Source organism: Doryrhamphus excisus, chromosome 2 (genome assembly GCF_030265055.1).
Source record: "Doryrhamphus excisus isolate RoL2022-K1 chromosome 2, RoL_Dexc_1.0, whole genome shotgun sequence".
NCBI lineage: Eukaryota > Metazoa > Chordata > Actinopteri > Syngnathiformes > Syngnathidae > Doryrhamphus > Doryrhamphus excisus.
The window spans coordinates 17,406,103-17,425,164 of NC_080467.1; the positions used below are offsets into that span (position 1 = coordinate 17,406,103).

At 39.8% G+C, this 19,062-nt stretch overlaps 1 protein-coding gene across 1 annotated transcript in view; it reads left to right on the forward strand.

Annotated features, from left to right (window-relative positions):
• scai (suppressor of cancer cell invasion) overlaps positions 1–17,997 on the forward strand; it is a 34,905-nt gene extending 16,908 nt beyond the window's left edge. Inside the window, exons 9-17 of the mRNA XM_058064211.1 lie at positions 925–1,026; positions 1,345–1,446; positions 1,988–2,066; positions 3,927–4,026; positions 4,162–4,243; positions 4,333–4,405; positions 5,875–6,048; positions 9,099–9,199; positions 11,183–17,997. Of these exons, the coding sequence (XP_057920194.1) occupies positions 925–1,026; positions 1,345–1,446; positions 1,988–2,066; positions 3,927–4,026; positions 4,162–4,243; positions 4,333–4,405; positions 5,875–6,048; positions 9,099–9,199; positions 11,183–11,329 (960 nt within the window). The 3' untranslated portion in view covers positions 11,330–17,997. The remainder of the gene's footprint in view (positions 1–924; positions 1,027–1,344; positions 1,447–1,987; positions 2,067–3,926; positions 4,027–4,161; positions 4,244–4,332; positions 4,406–5,874; positions 6,049–9,098; positions 9,200–11,182) is intronic.
• Positions 17,998–19,062: the final 1,065 nt, after the last annotated feature.

Sequence of the window (19,062 nt, forward strand, 5' to 3'; positions counted from 1 at the left end):
ATGTGTATCCAAATCACATATTTTGGTCTTGAAATCATTTTAAAAAATATGAAAAAAGTGATATGAAATTTATGCTTTCAACCAAAAGGCGCTATTTCCATTTCAGATTTCAACCAAAAGGAGCTAAATCCCTTTCTTTATTCTTTATTCTGATTGGCCCAAGTTTCCCATCTATTGATAATCTGACCAATCAGAGAGAAGAATACAATTGGCACTGCACATACAGAAAGCCAGTATCAGTCCGCATCCTGTTTTGTTTGTGTACATTAAGTACACAAACAGTAATTGTTATTTTTCATGTGTCGCTCTACTGCAGCCTACAGGTTGAATGCACCTGCAATGTATGACATGTCTTGTACCATTGTCTTGTATAATTGGGTATGTTGAGTTGTGTTAAAGCTGATCATCATGGAATGTGGATGATGTTAATGTGTGCTATAATATGTGGCTAGTGGTAGGTTATAACATTTTGTTTCTGTAATGTGTGAAGGTGAACGAGTGTGTGTGTGTGTGGGGGGGGGGGTGTATTGTATGTTGAGAATGGCTTCTGTGTTGTAATTATTTTATTAGCATAGCACATTAAAGCACCTTACATTCTTTTACAACAATGCCATTGAAGAAGTGACTTCAAATTTATTTCAGCCAAAAGGCGCTAAATCCATCATTTCAGCCAAAAGGCGCTAAATCAAAAAAAAAAAATAATTAATACAAAATACATGGTGTGTGCAGGATTTTTATAGCATGCATTTGTATGACCTATATTGATAGCTCTTTCATTTGCAATATAGACTTGATGTCCAAATAGATTGATATGTGCGTAATGAAAAATCATTGATTTTCTCGAAATCAGTCAAAATGGATTTAGCGCCTTTTGGTTGCAAGCTCTTCATATTGTATCTCTATTTCTTTCCATTCTCTCTTTAGGTTAAGTTCAGTGAATTGACTATTGACATGTTCCGTATGCTTCAAGCTTTGGAGAGGGAACCAGGGAACCTTGCTGTACAGACACCGAAACAAGGAATCTTGGTATGTTTTTCATGAAATATAAATAAAGCATTTGAAAGTGAAATGTAAATGGTGCTATCGGAGCTGAGTAGGGGATGGACAGGTAGTGACGTCAGGGATTCAGAGTTTAGTTTTAGTTTGGCATTTAGTTTTTCCATGAGTTATGGACGCCACAGTAGCCAATAAGTGAACTTTTGTTAACAATTTGTTGACTTGTCTCCCTTTGTCATATTCAAATTAATGTATAACCTGTTGTTTAATATTAAAAAAAAATATGAACAAGTTACGTAATTTACTCGTTTATTGTAGCTTTGATCATTTCTATATTTCCTCTCTTAGGAGCCCAATGAGAAGCCAGCAAAAAGGGAAAACCCTCACAAGTATCTACTGTATAAACCCACCTTCAGCCAGCTTTTTACTTTCTTGTCTGCCTCCTTTAAAGTAAGTATACCTGGAAGCTTGACACGTTCTTTGTTGTGCGATATATGGTATATATTTTTAATGTACATTGGAGCCTTAGTTTAAAGGGGGCCTATTATGCTCATTTTTCAACCCTTTGTATTGAGTTGTAGACTCCTATAGAGCAGCGACACGCAATAACCCGCACAGAAAACCTTTTTGATTTTCCCCAACTTCTTTCAGATTTCTTTCAAGTATATAAAACTATAATAATAAAACTATTTGGCGCAAATGTGTTAGTTAGCAAAAGACTACAGAGTCAACCGCTGATGTCATCATGATGACAGATGACCTGCTCATTCTATCAATGGAGCAGGGCAATGATGGTAATCTGCCACTGAAACCGATCGTCTGTCGGGTGAAGACACGCCGTATTGTACACTGACTGTACTAAATGTACACACAACATAGCAAAATGTACATACATTTTTGACATTCATGTAAAAATATACTGATGGAGGCTCCACTGGATTTCAAGGTTCAACAGGATAACAAATTCTGGCCTTGTCATTATTCATTGCAGGAATTGCCAGCAAACAGTGTTCTGCTAGTCTATCTATCAGCAACTGGAGTCTTCCCAGCTTTAAATTCAGAATATGATGGTAAGAGAGGTTTTTTTGGTCACTAATTAATTACATTATCCATATAAAAATGTTTACTTCATATCATATTACATCTACAGCAGTGGTTCCCAAACCTTTTACAGTGGCATACCCCTTCAGACATTTGACCTGAAGCCATGTACCCCCTGCTCTTGCAGCCTTTTATCTTAATCAACGTGAAATATTGAACATAATTCAGTGGTTCATTCATTTGATAGTAATTCTGGGTCAATGGTGTGTATTTTACATTTGGATAAAGTTTGACACTGATAAGTAGAAGTTGCTTGTGCCCGAGGAGTTATGTGATGAACCTGAATGCACCATTCTTCGAAAACGCTAGCTCAGCACTGACAGCAGTTTGCTAGTGTTGATCCCGCTTGTTGGGTATGAAGCGGAAAAGCAATAGGAGGTGAAATGACAACATGCAAGGCTTGCCTTTGATTAGAACTCACAGTATTGGCTTACAAATTGTCATATGCAGCTTTCAGCACGTTTTGTGAGTACGAAACCTTCTATAAAAGAAACTGAAACTGGACATGGCATTATTGAGAAATTGGTTTTGGCATCCATGCTGCCAGTGTTTCCAGGAGGCTAGTGGGAATGTTGGTGCAGGTGGTGAAGCGGACATCCACTATCTGGAACTGATTTTTTTTGCCATCCATTCAGATTTGGATTGAGATCAGGGGGAACATCCAGGATGGTCCAAAAGAGTGAGCTTATTCCTCTGGAAGAAGTCTTTTGTCAGGGGGACATTGTGAACTGCAGCGTTCATTCATTCATTTTCTACCGCTTTTTCCTCACGAGGGTCGCGGGGGGCGCTGGAGCCCATCCCAGCCGTCCCCGGGCGAGAGGAACCGCAGCGTTGTCCTGTTGAAAAAGGCAGTCATTACCACACAGATGAGGGCCTTCAGTCATGAGGCTTCAAGTCACGGCTCACGGCACCCTTTTATCTTAATCAACGTGAAATATTGAACATAATTCAGTGGTTCATTCATTTGATAGTAATTCTGGGTCAATAATGTGTCTTTTACATGTTGACATTTGGATAAAGTTTGACACTGATAAGTAGAAGTTGCTTGTGCCCGAGGACTTATGTGATGAACCTGAATGCACCATTCTTCGAAAACGCTAGCTCAGCACTGACAGCAGTTTGCTAGTGTTGATCCCGCTTCTATAAGGTTTCTGCAACATCGCCACATAGACAGTTGCCGTTTGACGCCCCTGCACAATCCGAAGCTCCATTGTTCCATTGAAGGAAAAAGCACCTCACATCATGATGGACCCCCCTCCACTGTGCCATATGGTAAACATCTCAGGTGGGATCTCCTTGTCATTCCAGTAACGTTGGAAGCCATCAGGACCATCAAGGTTACGTTTTTTCTCAACAGAGAATACAACTTCCCATGTTTGTTGCTCTTCAGCAAATTCTAAACGGGCAATTTTGTAGCGTTGAAGATGTTATAAAACCCTTCTCTCTCTCAAATACCCTCCCTTTATTTGGGCCGAGGATGGTTCCGTGTCTTGACGGACAGCCAATCGGATCCTTTGGCTCAGGGCTGGTGTACCACTTGACTTTTTTTGTTTTGTAGCCCTCAGGATCGTAAGAAGAAATTTCAAATGTCTGCCCTACTACGTCCAACCTTGCATATGCGGCCCAGCAATCCGACCACATTTAAAGAGAGAAAGCTTTTTTGCCTTTGCCATCAAGGGATCATGACAGTTGACTCAAAAACGTTTTTGTCGCACTCCCATTTTTTTGAAGCTCTACGTAGAGGGTTTATACGGTAACTCTCAACAGGTCTAATTGGGTGCTTTGTCCGAGCCTTTCAACTAACTTTGAACTGTCTTCATTTTTGGTAGGACCATATGATTTTGGAGGGGTTCTCACAAATTCAAATCGAGATATTGTGAACGGAGAGGTGATCCAGAAGAGAAATCAGTCCCAGAAAGACATGCACTGGTAATATTTTAACGAAACGTGAATTATTATTATTTTTGATTACACCAAACTAGCATCAAAATGTCCCTTAATCTTGTTGTATTTAGTGTAGTGTACAGAATGACTGTGACTCATTGGTATTCTTCACGTTGACAGCCTCCATCCCGGTGACCTGCTCCCTTTTACTCGGAAGCCACTTTTTATTATAGTGGATTCCACAAACAGCTCAGCCTTTAAGGTATGTTCTATACAAAGTAAATATTTCCAATATGATCCTACTTGAATGAAATGGGTATTATTATTAATGACCTTTGTTTTTTTCTCTAGAATTTCACAAATATGTTTGGTCAGCCATTGGTGTGCCTACTATCTCCTAAAGTATATCCCAAGACTATACAAGGTATGTATCCCTGTAGGGAAAAACTCATTCATGGAAAAGCTGTGTTGCTTTTGTTTGATAAGAACTATTGACGTACAGCTGAGCCTTGGTTAGTTTCACTCATGTGCTCCCGGAGGTCCAACTTATTGACATGTTTCATCCATTTTCATCCATTCCAGAAAGCCAAAAATATTAAAGGTCCCTTTCTATTGAGTTGTGGACTCCTATAGCGCAGCTACACACAATAACTAGCACAGAAAGCTTTCTAGTTCTTCCAGAATCTGCACCTATTCCAGCTGTATTATCTTTGGATTTCATGTTTAATGTATTCCAGCCACGACCCGCCTCCAGGCACACCCACTCCGCTGTGGTTGGTGACACTGCCAGTGCATAGAAGATTTCCGGTTTGTGCCGCTAACTATAGGAGTTGATAAATGGTATAGGAGTTGATAATAAACGCATGTTTCGCCCACTCTGCGGTGGTTGGTCGCACTCCTGAGTGCATAGACAGATCGCCTGTTTGTGTCTGTAACTTTCTTGGAGTTGATAAATAGTATAGGGGTTGATGATCGACATCCGGTTTATCTTTATAAAATTTAAGCTTTTAACATACATGTGTGTTGGAATCTCAATCCCATCTGAAAGTAGAGACTGGACAGTCCGAAGTATCTCAAGAAAAGAGGTTACTTCAAGACGTCTCTCAATGGCAAGTAGCTTTAGCATTTTAGCATTAGGTTTTCTACAGTATCGGTAACATGTAATGTGTTTTGCTGGACTACCAGTGTGTAAAAAACTGATGGTGGCGTCTTTTAGGAATTGTAAACAAATGTGGCGTTCCCTTTCGAGGCAAGTGGAGCAACGCTTGTGGGAGGATGGGGGAAGCAGAGCTTGGGGGAGGCCAGAGAGTTTATATATAATATAAGGAAGTCCACCCCTCTGTGATGTCACAAAGGAACAGCTTTACCACGCCTTTTCAAACTGAGCGTTTTGAGCCATCCCAAACTTCTTTCAGGGCTCACTTCCAAATGTGCAAACTTTATTATCTGAAACTTCTAACACAAGAATGCAACATTCTAACTACATTTATTGGTCAGACAAGTGGAAAAATCATAATAGGTCTCATTTAACACAAAAGGCTTTTAAATATTTTATTTATTTATTTATTTATTTATATTTATTATTATTTATTTATATATTATTATTATTATAATTTTACATGCAGAAAATAATTTTGTCTATATGTGCCCTGTGATTGGCTGGTGACCAGTCCAGGTTTACACTGCCTCTTGCCCAAAAGTCACCTGGGATGGGCCCCAACATTCCCCTAAGTATTTAAATGTTTTTGACCTAATGTTAAATATTTTATGGATCTACAAAAATATTCATACTTTTACAGACAATGTTTTCTCAGGCTATTCTAGTTGCATTTTGATTTTCCAAATGTTGCTAGATAAATGTTAACTAAATCATTGGACCGCTTCCCTTTTCAGATCAGTCTCAGCGTGGGAGTCTCTTCACCCTTTTCCTCTACAGCCCACTCTTGGCTTTCTTCTCTGTGTGTGGCTTAAACAGCGTGAGACGAGGACTTTGGGAGAGTGCTCAAGAATTTCTTCACAAAGTGGATCATGACATCGGGCAAATGATAACACGATCACAAACCATAGGTAGGGTATCCATTCAGATATTCATCATACTGTCAGTAGTTATGCTCTGTGTCTCTATGAGACTGCTCATCACTGCTTTTTGCTTTGTTCATCCAGAGCAGTAGCTTTGGATGCAGGTGGTTTGATTGATTATGTAACTGCACGTTTTGTTTTACATTTATTTCATTTCAGCTTCAGCATTTTCACATTCACACAAAATTCCAACTGAAATTGATTTTTGTCTAGTTTTTAGTACATTTGTTGGCATTTTAAAATTATATAATTTTTAAAAGTAAAATTAATGTATTCCATTTTACAATAAGGCTGTAACTAGGGATGTCCGATGAATATTGTTACCAAGTAAGTAACAGCCCGATATCAGCATAAAAAGGAGATTTGATATCGGTATCAAATTGTTGTCCCAATCATTAAAAACAATATTAAAACAATGCTGCATACATGCTGCAATGCTGCAAACACATATGTATTCATTCCACTACAGCACATATGTCATGTTACACATATCGGTATCGGAGATGTTCTTACTTTGCGGATGTAAAATATGTACAGTGGTGTGAAGATTTCTTTTTTTTTGCACTTAAATGTTTCAAATCACCCTCGGCCATCTCTGTGTGGAGTTTGCATGTTCTCCCTGTGCATGCGTGGGTTTTCTCCGGGTACTCCGGTTTCCTCCCACATTCCAAAAACATGCTAGGTTAATTGGCGACTCCAAATTGTCCATAGGTATGAATGTGAGTGTGAATGGTTGTTTGTCTATATGTGCCCTGTGATTGGCTGGCCACCAGTCCAGGGTGTACCCCGCCTCTCGCCTGAAGACAGCTGGGATAGGCTCCAGCACCCCCGCGACCCTCGTGAGGAAAAAGCGGTAGAAAATGAATGAATGAATGAATGAATTTTTCAAATCATCAAACAAATTTAAATACTAGTCAGTGAACATGAAATTCAGTTTTTAAATGAAACTTATTATAACTAATGGATAAAAAAAATCTAAACCAACATGGCCCTGTGTTACAATGCTCACTGATGGTGGTGGGAAATGGCTATTAGCGACTCCAGATTCATTTTAATAGGCTGCTGGGGGTTAGGCTCTGAGTGTTAGAATAAATGAAAGGGATAGACACTAAACCTAATTTAACATGAAGTGGCAGTTAAGGATAAGAACTTAAGATGTGATATGTGTATTTATCACATACTACAGTATTAATTGGCCCTGTACCCTAGAAACCGCCCATGAATGATACGGGAGAAGGCCGAAATGATACTGTGTCAAAGCCCAGGGCAGTGATACTGATAAAATATAGAGTTTAACCATGTCCAGTATCAGCCCCCGTAGCTGTCCACTCAGAGCGCGCTGCTCTGGTATCGTGCCCGTGAAACAACCAATCAGAGAACAGTGCACGAGCGTGAACACACACTATAAATATTCCTAGTGCTTCTCCAGTCACCAAAAAACCCAAACTTGATTAATGGAACTGTAATTGTCAGACATTGATAAGATAAGACAGTTGATAAAATATTATTGTTGAAATATTTTTGCAATTGTTGTGTTTACACTGTTTAGATATAATACATGTAATAAACTGAACATTTTCTGGAAACAAAATGGTCTTTTGATTAAATAGTACGTGATAATAAGCTCATGATTAGTATGTGATAATAAGAACCTTTGGTCTCGAGCTGATACTGACACTTGGGGGCATGATACCTGGCCTGATACCAGACAAACCATGTGATGACCTATAATTATTATCACTGATTCACAAACGTGCCTTCCCCAGCTGGCCACGTTTATTTCCAAAGGTCTGTTTAAACTCAACTGACCTGGTTGGAGGTAGAGTCTGAGGGGAAAAGGGTTTCAATTATTCAAACAAAAAAGGTAAGGTTGCGGACCATGTGCTGCAATTTTGAGACCACTGGTTCAAAGCAACACTGGTCTATGGATATGAAATGGTGCAATTAATATAGTTCATTCATTTTGGATGGATTTTTCTCCATGTTGATTGAAAGTATACAAAATTATAGTTTAGTTTTTTCCCAATGTTCCTTCCTAAAGAAGGTTCTAGCTAGAAAACCCATTCTTATGTCCATCTAATGTCATGTACAGTGTGTATATACTGTAATTAGGTGATATACAGTTCAGTGTATATACACTGCTTGGCCAAAAAAAGGTTGCACACATGAATATTTAGTTGGGCTGCTTTTAGGCTTTGGATATGGCATGCATTTTCGGCAGGATCGTTTTTTCCGTCCAAAGTTGCATATTTTATTAATGACAGGGAAACACTCTTCAAAGCTTCCCTGCTGTCTATCTGCTTTTTAACCCTTCTTCAGCAATCTCTCTGGATGTTTCTAATGCTTCATGCATGCATATCATTTGACCCTTCTGAAAAAATTAGTGGTATCAAATTTTGCAGCCTCACTACTGTGGATTTTCAAATATATATAAATTCATAAATCATGCTGATTCATGGTTGAATATGGCCATTTCTTTTACTCAAAACATGCATATTTTAGCAAATTGTATGTATTTTTGGGCTAAATTATCATTTTCAAGGATACAAGTGGCTAAAAGGGAGGCAAAGACATTGTGATATGTAGTATTCCACACTAGTCACTTACAAGTACCAGACTTGATCACCAGAACAACAGGCTTTTATTGCAGGTTTGAATGATTTCACACGAGGCACTATAATCCCAAACACGAGCTACTGTTGTGGCTGTAACCTATGCTAAGCTAAAACTAAACTCTGAAGCCACAATGTCACTTCCTGTTGCCCCTCCAGACCGCAACCATAAATTAGCCACATGACTGTAGAAGTCGCAGCACTCGAAGCGTCAGCACCGTATCCATCGGAAATCACTGTATTTTCTTGTATTATATCTACTATATTGGGTAATATGAATGTAAAGGTGACTATAGGGATGTTATTTCAAGTACGGAAGGCTCTAATAATGTGAAAAAAACAACATATTTTCTACTTGTATGCTGTATCTGCCAAAATGTTGCATGCATAGGTTCATGCAACACAGTTCCTTTGTTGTCTTTACAGATCAGGCTTTTTTGCAGTTTTTTGGTGATGAATTCCTTCGACTGCTGCTGATTCGTTTTGTGTTTTGTTCAGCTACACTGAGACTGCACAAAGTCTTTCGGGTAAGTGTTCTACTCTGGTTACTTCTGTTGCTATTTGTCACAGAAGTCTTGCATAGTAATATTGTATGACAAGGTTTGTGCTTCCAAATTACGTCTTCAACTGGAACCGTTATCACTCCTAACAACATTCAATTCACAAGAGAAGAAGACAAAGCCAGAGGGAGGGGCCAAGAAGGAGGCAAACTAAAGCTACAGAAGCTGAAAATAAGTCATTTTTTTTAAAATATATGGACACAATAAAACGTGGAAGCATCCCGGTGTGTAGAAACATATTAAACAGTCGTATTCTAACATCTAAACTCTGGACCTTATGGAAATACATATAATATGTCCTTTTGATTTGGCTCTCCACAAAGGCGCATCATTCCCCTCTCCTCCCTTATCCCTTATCTTCCCTGCTTTGCTTGCTTCTTACGTCTTGTTTAGTCTCGTCTTATACTTTCTCAAGAGCCTCTCTCTGCACTGTTCTCCAAAAACCACAATCATGGAATTGATCAACTGGTCTCTCCATGCAATTGACACGATCTTCTCGACGAGAAGCTCAGGTTCTGGGGAACTGAACGTACACCGCCGGGTACGTGATGGACAGTCGGGGGAAGTGGAAGATCATGTGCCTGGCGATTCTTTCCGTGGAGGACATCGAAGGCGTCTACCTATTTGGAACAATGGTAACAGGTCTGTTGCTGATTGGATTGGACCCTTTCCTGGTGTGTCGCAGAATTCGTATGATGAAGGCAGTGGATGGAGTTGGCCCTCAGCTGCCCATCGTTATTGATGATTTGGTGCCCGAACTAACCCAAACAATATTCTTAATGTGGATTTCGGCTTCCCCACCACGGCTAACCAAGGTCGTGTTGTGAAAACAACTTCTCCCGAGAGATTGCTGCAGCGGGATGCTTTGACCCTCCATTATTTCTTCACGGACACCTGTTGTTTCTCTTCTCTGGGCCCACCACGGACTTCTCCATGGCAACTGCTGTGTATCGCAGTGACACCCTGCGAACTGAGATTGGGTACCTGACAGAGGAAACGTTGCAGGCTACGCACTCATGCATCCAAAGACAAACACACACCCCCCCCACCCCCCGGTGTGTGTCTACAGTAACATTACTGACACCTAGTGACCAGTGTAGAACACTAAATATTATCCTTTAACTTTATATTTGTATTGTACTTCGTTTCTGCTTAAAAATGCCTCACAAAAAATGTGCCTAAATATGCAGATTTTTTTGAGTAGTACTGGACTGTATTCAGCTGCACAGTGGACGTGGTTAGCGTGCAGGCCACACAGCAAGGAGACCCTGGTTCGATTCCACCCTCGGCCATCTCTGTGTGTTTGCATGTTCTCCGGGTACTCCGGTTTCCTCCCACATTCCAAAAACATGCTAGGTTAATTGGCGACTCCAAATTGTCCATAGGTATGAATGTGAGTGTGAATGGTTGTTTGTCTATATGTGCCCTGTGATTGGCTGGCGACCAGTCCAGGGTGTACCCTGCCTCTCGCCCAAAGACAGCTGGGATAGGCTCCAGCACCCCGTGACCCTCGTGAGGATAAGTGGTGGAAAATGAATGAATGAATAGACCGTATTCAACATGAAAACAGCATGCTTTTATGAAAAACTGTGCTAGTGAGGCCACAAAATTTGAATCACCAATTTTTCTTTCTCACCCATCTTGACAGGGTCTAACATATAAAATGTGATGACACGATGCGACAATAACAAATCTCCCTTGACTAATTTTTATAATCAACATTGTCTATGTCATTTTGTCATTGCAGCCCTACCTGAGGGGTACACCGTGCAGAATTTGTCATCCTGCAGTTGCGGACTAAAATATTCATTCATTTTCTACCGCTTATCCTCACGAGGGTTGTGGGGGGTGCTAGAGCCTATCCCAGCTCGGACTAAAATATAATAGAATATAAATATAATAATTTGCTGCTGCTCACACTGATGTGTGTTGTTTTGGTTCTACTTGCAGGATGCACAGAGCTTTCCCGAGTCATACCCCGAGCTCCCGAAACAGGACACGGTGGAGAGCAGTGTTCTGCAAAAGCATATTTTGAAGATGGCAGCCATGTTGGATGTACAGAGCCTCTTTTTGGATCATTCAGTGGACGTCTACTAAAGTCTTTAACCAGGACCAAATTCCATATATATACATACAGCATTTGTAGCATTTTTGTTATTTATTTTTATGTTGACAATTCATTCTCCTATACGTTTCTTCACATCCTGCATTTTATTGTTTCTCGCTAAAATGCGACAGCACAAGAGAAGTTCAATTAGAAATGATCAGCCGTACATATAACCCATTTTGTTTAGGCTTAATAACATCTCACTTCGTCTTACATATGCAAAGAATTACTCCTAAAGGGACTGTATGCAGCTCGCTCCAAATTACGTTTTTTTGAAACCTAAAAAATGTTGGTGACCCCCACCTACGGCCTGCACGTGTTACCAGTAGTTTAAAAGAACAGACTGAACAGAAACACTGTAAATTGTATTTATCACAATATTTTCAGCCAGCCCAAATCAAATATCTGCCGCTCTCGGCTGTTGGTAATTACGTCCGTGTTCATGGCGCGTGCACAGATGCGGTCTCAGAGAAGAAGCAACCAACAAGTTGGAGGCATTGTGTATTTACGGAAAAACATGCAAAACATTCAATGATGGTTAACATTAGTAATGAAACTTTGCCAAATTGCAATTTATTTTTTGTTTAGATGGATTTCAAGAGCTATAATACTATTAGAAAGCTTGTAGTTTTTACACGTGTACGTTGTTTTGTTTCATGATATCATTTGTTTATTCCCACTTTGTTCGGTGTTCCTTCAACGCACCATAGCTGTGTCAAAATTTCTCAGATGCTACCACAAAAAATTCAATTTTTCCCGTTCTTTCATTTCATCGTTGTTCCCAAATGCTGACGCATATAAAGGTGAGCTTTGGTGATCTGTCTTGAGCGCCCGTGTCCGTATTTACTCATATTTACTTATTTACTCATCATCAGAAAACGATGTGATAGTCTTCTTTGTGCAACCCCCCCAGGCTCATACCAGTGGGGGGGGTCTGTATTCATGATGTTGTCGGACGCCACTTCTCTGACTTTTGTTCAGTGTAGTTTGACAAGATATAACGCACAGCGCTTTTAATGTGTGTTGTTGGCAGTCCTTCCTTTGTGTTAATAATCAGTGGTTTACTGGTAGAACAGTAGCATTACATCACCTTACCTAACCCCGTTTCCCACCCGGTCCACAAGAGCCTTGTTGGAATGCAAATCGGCCCACGGACCAAAAAAGGTTGGGGACCACTACTCTAGGCGACTGAAGAAACCCGCTGCATACAGTCCCCATTTTAAAGTGGCCATGACACCAAAACATGGTTAAAAGGGACTTTTCTGAATCGCACCCATATTTGGCTGTGACGTCATGCCGAGGACTCTTCCCGGCAATCAGACTCATAAAAACACAGCAAAACAAAAAAATATATATATATATAAATCACACAAAAATGCACTGCAACAATCTGATAATATGTTGGTGTCTTGAGCACTTTGAAGTCTGAAGTAACCGTTTATCACCAATAACTATAATGGTCAACCCACCAGGCTCATGAAAATAAAGAGAAGCAATGTCTCCAGGATCTGGAGCTAGGGATTCTCTAATAGTACTAATCCTAACTATTAAGTCTTAAATTAACTAAACTAGAACTGGCACCCGGCTAGAATCTAGAGTAGTGAATAAATATAAATAATAGCATATTTGAAATGTTTATACTATTTATTAAAGGCATGTGTGTCCACATGATAGAAATGTTCCTCTTGTGTTTAGTTTCCTAGTCAGGTTGCATACCTGACTTGGACAAAGTCACTTGCACAAAGGTTGGATGGAGGAAACTGGACTCTTTGTTTGTTGGAGATATTTCACCTCTAATCCAAAAAAGGCTTCTTCAGGTGTGGAGTTTCCAACTCAGGTGGGTGTGGTCACAATAGGGACCTGGCTGGCAGCAATAGGTCGCACACCAGCCTGGTGGCAAATCGTGGCCACTCTTCCTGTGGAATGAGACAATCTTTGGGGGAGAGATGTTAAGGTGGTGCAGGCTAATTCCTGCAAGTTGTTGTGGGCAGAAGAAGGTTTTCCACTGCTGGCCTCATCAGGAAAAATGAAGGGATAGGAAAGGGCCGCTTTGATTTTTTGGTATGCGAAGAAGTGATTTCCAGCTTTGTAGAACACATAGGAGATCGGGAAGATCTGGGTTCGAATCTCCGCTTGGGCATCTCTACTCCGGTTTCCTAACATGCATGCTAGCTTAATTGGCGACTACAAATTGTCCATAGGTATGAATGTGAGTGTGAATGGTTGTTTGTCTATATGTGCCCTGTGATTGGCTGTACCCTGCCTCTCACTCAAAGACAGCTGGGATAGGCTCCAGCATACCCGTGACCTTTGAGGATAAGCGGCATAGAAAAAGGATGGATAGATGGATGGGCTTTGCAATTAAGGTGAAAAAGAGTACAATGAGCCCAAACATACTGTAGGTCTGCTTTTTCATAATTTTTGCTGTTATTTTTTCTATTTTCCAAATATTTTCTTAAATAATCTTCATAAATGTTCTTCTTTTAAAATTATGACTTTATTCCTATAATATTTTGACTTCATTCCCATATTGACTCTTTCCCCCAAACTAAGTTTCCAGAAATTAACTTTTGCACTTTATTGTTCACTGTATTCAATTACAATTGCATCAACCCCAGCCTTGCATCAATCTCCTAACATCTGGCCCCCCCCGCCCCCAAAGATTGTAATGATCTGTTTAGCCACCAGACCCACGAACAAGCAGTTGTTACGCAGGGCAGTCGCTCAGCAGCTACGCTGTGCCACAGGGGTGCCACCCCCAGAGAACACACACACACACCAGCGACCTCAATAGGTAGACTCCACACCTAAAATGTTCAATAATGTGAAAACTGTGAAATGTACAGAAGGTGAAACGTCTTCAACAAAGAAGAAGAGTCCAGTGCCCCCCCCCCCCCCCCCCCTCCATCAGTCTTTCTTGAAAGGCATTTCCAATTCCATTCCAACTTTATATTACGTAATTGTTTTTAACCGTGATCATTTTTGTGAACAACTTGAATTTATTCCTGGAAGTCGCTCACCAACTTTTGAATTTTGATGTATAATGTAGTTAATATCTCGCCAACATTTCAGAACATTTTTCCAGTATGTGCTAAATATATATATATAATGTACTGGCATGAATAGAAGACAACCCTACATATAAGACCCAACCTCTTTTTCCAAAACCTGTTTATGGGGAAATCATTTTGAAGACCGTGAAAAGTCATCATATTTTATGACTCATACTCGACAGTTGTTGATCGATCACTATTATCGTAAAATTTGCATCGCAATGCCTTCCTTCTTGTTTGCTAAGGGTGCGTTCACCTTGCTGTGCTCGCACGGTTCATTTGGTCCAGTGTGAACGCAGTCCACTCCACCCTGGTGTGTACCAACCTAGCGTGCAAGTCCACATGGATACGGTGCGGTTCACTTTGCAGCCAGAGAGCACCTCCATAAGAGAAAACGTGTGTACATGTATACACCTCGAGACCTCCAATATAAGACGACCAGGCTTTGTCACATTGTTTTCTAGGGAAAAAAAATACCTTCTTATATTCGCGGTAATGTATTTAAATTTTCACTTTTATATAGATGAGAAGAATATGATACATTTCTGTGCATGTTTTGTTGTTTTTCCACTTTTGGGCAGGACCCTTCATGAGTGCCTGCACAACTCACAGCCATTTTTGACATTTTATGTTCTGTGATTACCACAGTGAAAGTGAAGCACAATTCAAATGAAATGTAGACTCTGACAAGTATGTTAAGTTTAAGAACAATCATTTTTGTATGTTTAGAACATGTGAATAGATGGTGTTTTCTCTAGTGATACTTTCCGGGATTAATGTTAATAACTGGACCATGAGCATGAACGTGTCACTTGTTGTAACATAATTAAAACAAAGGAATCTAAATTGACCTTTAGGGTCACATTGATACTGTTTAAACCGAACCACCTAGTTTTATTTGTGTGTTATTGTATTGTTACAAAGCTTCGCAATTTGTGTTGTCTTAGCAAAACACGCGGGGTGTCCACAAAGTCTCTTTACAAACATGTATTATAGTGTTGAATTTCACGCATTCACGCTCATCATGTTTTGAACACGGCCTATTAGTAGTAAAAAAAATGCATATATAAGCAAAACAACTTTTTCAAGCATAGAAATGGCCAAACATATGGCATTCCGGAGCAATCATATATAGTATTCTACATTTTGTAATACTTCCCACTTATGTGTCTATTCATGTGCTGTTGTAAGGAATGTGCTCACCAGTAAAGAGACTTTATGAACACCCTGTCTTATATATAGATGGTGCAATTAAGTGTGGCACAATTAAGCAGATAGAAACCCTTCAAATGCTTATACCCATTCAGTTTTTTTTTTTTGTTAAATATCCAGAATATTATTCTTGTACCTTGAGCTCACAAATAAGATGTTCAATATATGTTGCAGTGTACAATGAAGTAGAAAATGTGTTTGCTTTTGTGAAATGAACAATTGCAAACCGAATCGAAGGATGACTGAGTATACGAAACGGACCATAATCAGCATGAGAGTTCACCAGAAAATATGTCCTTTTTTTTTTTTTTACAGCAACGCAAGCACAAATGTCCTCTGCGTATTGGGCCAACATGTGATGCACTATTTGTCTGTTTCATCGAGTTCTCCTTTTTTTCTGGTCCACCTTTGGTGGTCCGTACCTGTGATCTACGTATTATGATGTCAAGTGTATTCTGAAGACTTAAGTTAAGAAAATAATGCATTGATGTTAACGTCTACAAGTAGCATGTTTGTTTAGAGTATTAAGTGCCAAAGACTGACTTTGTTTCTGTGTTGCCAAAAGCAAGCCAATAAAATGTAAAAGGGGATTTCTTTATTTGTGGGACCTACTCCTGATACTTCAGTAAGGATTGTGAGAAAAGAATAATTACTACCCTAATCATAATAATAACCACTGTTGGGCAAATTACATAAAAAAAGGAATTAGTTACTAGTAGTTAAGTTCCCAAACAACCATAACTTATTGACTCGCTATTTAGCTTCCTGTGTGGTGGTAATAGTGTGCAACATAAGCAACTACAACTTCTTGACTAGCTATTTAGCTTCCTGTGGGGTGGTAATAGTGTGGAACCTGAGCAACCAGAACTTATTGACTAGCTAGTTATTTAGCTTCCTGTGTGGTGGTAATAGTGTGGAACATGAGCAACTACAACTTCTTGACTAGCTATTTAGCTTCCTGTGAGGTGCTAATAGTGTGGAACTGGAACAACCACAACTTATTGACTAGCTAGTTATTTAGTTTCCTGTGTGGTGGTAATAGTGTGGAACTGGAACAACCACAACTTATTGACTAGCTAGTTATTTAGCTTCCTGTGTGGTGGTAATAGTGTGGAACATGAGCAACCGCAACTTCTTGACTAGCTATTTAGCTTCCTGTGGGGTGGTAATAGTGTGGAACCTGAGCAACCACAACTTATTGACTAGCTAGTTATTTAGCTTCCTGTGTGGTGGTAATAGTGTGGAACATGAGCAACTACAACTTCTTGACTAGCTATTTAGCTTCCTGTGAGGTGCTAATAGTGTGGAACTGGAACAACCACAACTTATTGACTAGCTAGTTATTTAGCTTCCTGTGAGGTGATAATAGTGTGGAACCTGAGCAACCAGAACTTATTGACTAGCTATTTAGCTTCCTGTGAGGTGGTAATAGTGTGGAACTGGAACAGCCACAACTTATTGACTAGCTAGTTATTTAGCTTCCTGTGTGGTGGTAATAGTGTGGAACATGAGCAACCGCAACTTCACTCCGTTTCTGTCAGTTTTGTCATTTTGTGAAGATGAGTAACTTGAATGTTTTGTCAGGTTCCTCTTGACCATTGGACGAGGTGTCGGATACTTCAAGAACCCACATGGTAGAAACATGGTTTTCTTCTTGAGGGACCATGTGCTCTCAAATTGTGGTGTCCAGTATATCTGCCTGGACAATGCAACCATTTGGTCTGTAGTGAGTGCCCTTATGTTCTTGAAGAACTGGTGATGGCTTCAGTTCTTTCTTCCCAACTTTGTCTTCTCACACCAACATTTAACCAGTACCAGTTCCTCACCCAGGGAATTGTTGTGCTCCGGGAGGACGGTTTGTGTTTCTTGAAGACCTTTTAAACATGCCTTCAGGTGTGCATTCTCTGTCTCCACCTTCAAACCTGGGTTATGATTCAATTTGATCAGACTGGATTGCTCAGAATCTTCACTTGTTCTTGAAAGTCTTTTGCCTGAGTCTCTAGCTCCAGTTCAACCATGGGCTCCCCAAAGGCTCCCAAGAGACAGAACTTCTTCCGTCTGTTCCAGCTGACTTTGAAGATCACATATTTTGTTCTCTGCCCGTCAATGAAAGCATTTCTGTGACCTCTATCTTCTTCTTCTTCTGCAGCTGTTCTGAGATCATTAATTTCTGTTTGGTTTTTGTCCCCCTGAGATTCAAGGTGATGCAATTCAGCAACTAGTTTACCTTCGCTTTCCTAGATGATGTTGACGTGTCTTCCCAGGAACTTTTACCACTGCCAGCGGGTTTTCATTTTGTTTTCCAATCCTTGCCTACTCCCTGCTGCAACCACTGAACATGGGTAGACAAATTGCTTTAACCTCTACAGCAGGGGTCTCAAACTCAATTTACTTGGGGGCCACTGGAGCTAGGGTCTGGGTGAGACTGGGCCGCATCAGGTTTTCCCAAAAAAAACAAAACACATTTATTAAAAACGGAAAAATATACAAACTTTTTCAGTGCTTTGGTTCCGATTTTCTACAATAAAAGCTCTGATAAAACATTCCACTGTTGGAACTCAAATATCTTCATTTTTATTTTTCTGCACAAAATAAGATGAAAAATAAACAATTCAAGAATAAAGAAAATCAATCCATCAGTAATAAATAAATATAAAAATAATAATAAAACAGCAAATAATAAAAACTTAAGAAACCACATATAGTTGGTGGGTAGACAATTTATTTTTTTCAGATTAAAATGAACAAAGCATTATTAGAGCCCTGTAGACATGACAAAACACGACTATAGTCACATTTATACTCTTTTTATTTACAACATATTGCGCAACTGCAGGGTCTTGAGACACATGCTAACTCGCAAACTAGAGAGCTAGCGACCTAAACGGTAGCCTTCAAGTTATTTCCTTTAAACTTAAATAGCCAAAAACTTACCACTTCCACACGGACAGGGAGGATAACTATTAACAGTTATTTAACCTTTAACATGAACATTAATCAAACGTAATAATTTTTTCTGGGTACATGATACCATACAGCATCCATATCAAACTTGCGCGGGCTGCACTAACATTAAACTTTCATATCAAGGTGGGGGCCTCAAACTAGTGTCCTGCGGGCAACATTTGGCCCGCGGGCCATGTGTTTGAGACCCCTGCTCTACAGTTTGGGTAAATAATCAGTTCCTGTTCCTGTGAATTTTATGTTAATTTCTTCAGTTTCCTTATCCAATTGCTCTGAAAGCACGATGGTTTCCTTTACATCAGCAGTCTCAACCTCAAGGAGTTTGGTCTTGTAGTTATGGTTTGCTTCGCTTACATTACAATGGTTCCTAGATAGCCTAATAACCTTCAAATCAAATTAGTAGTAGTACTAGTACTAATAGTGGCTGTTACATACATAGCTGATCTCTCCAGTCTTCGCTTGTTACATACATTTGAAGGATGGGGGGGGGGGGG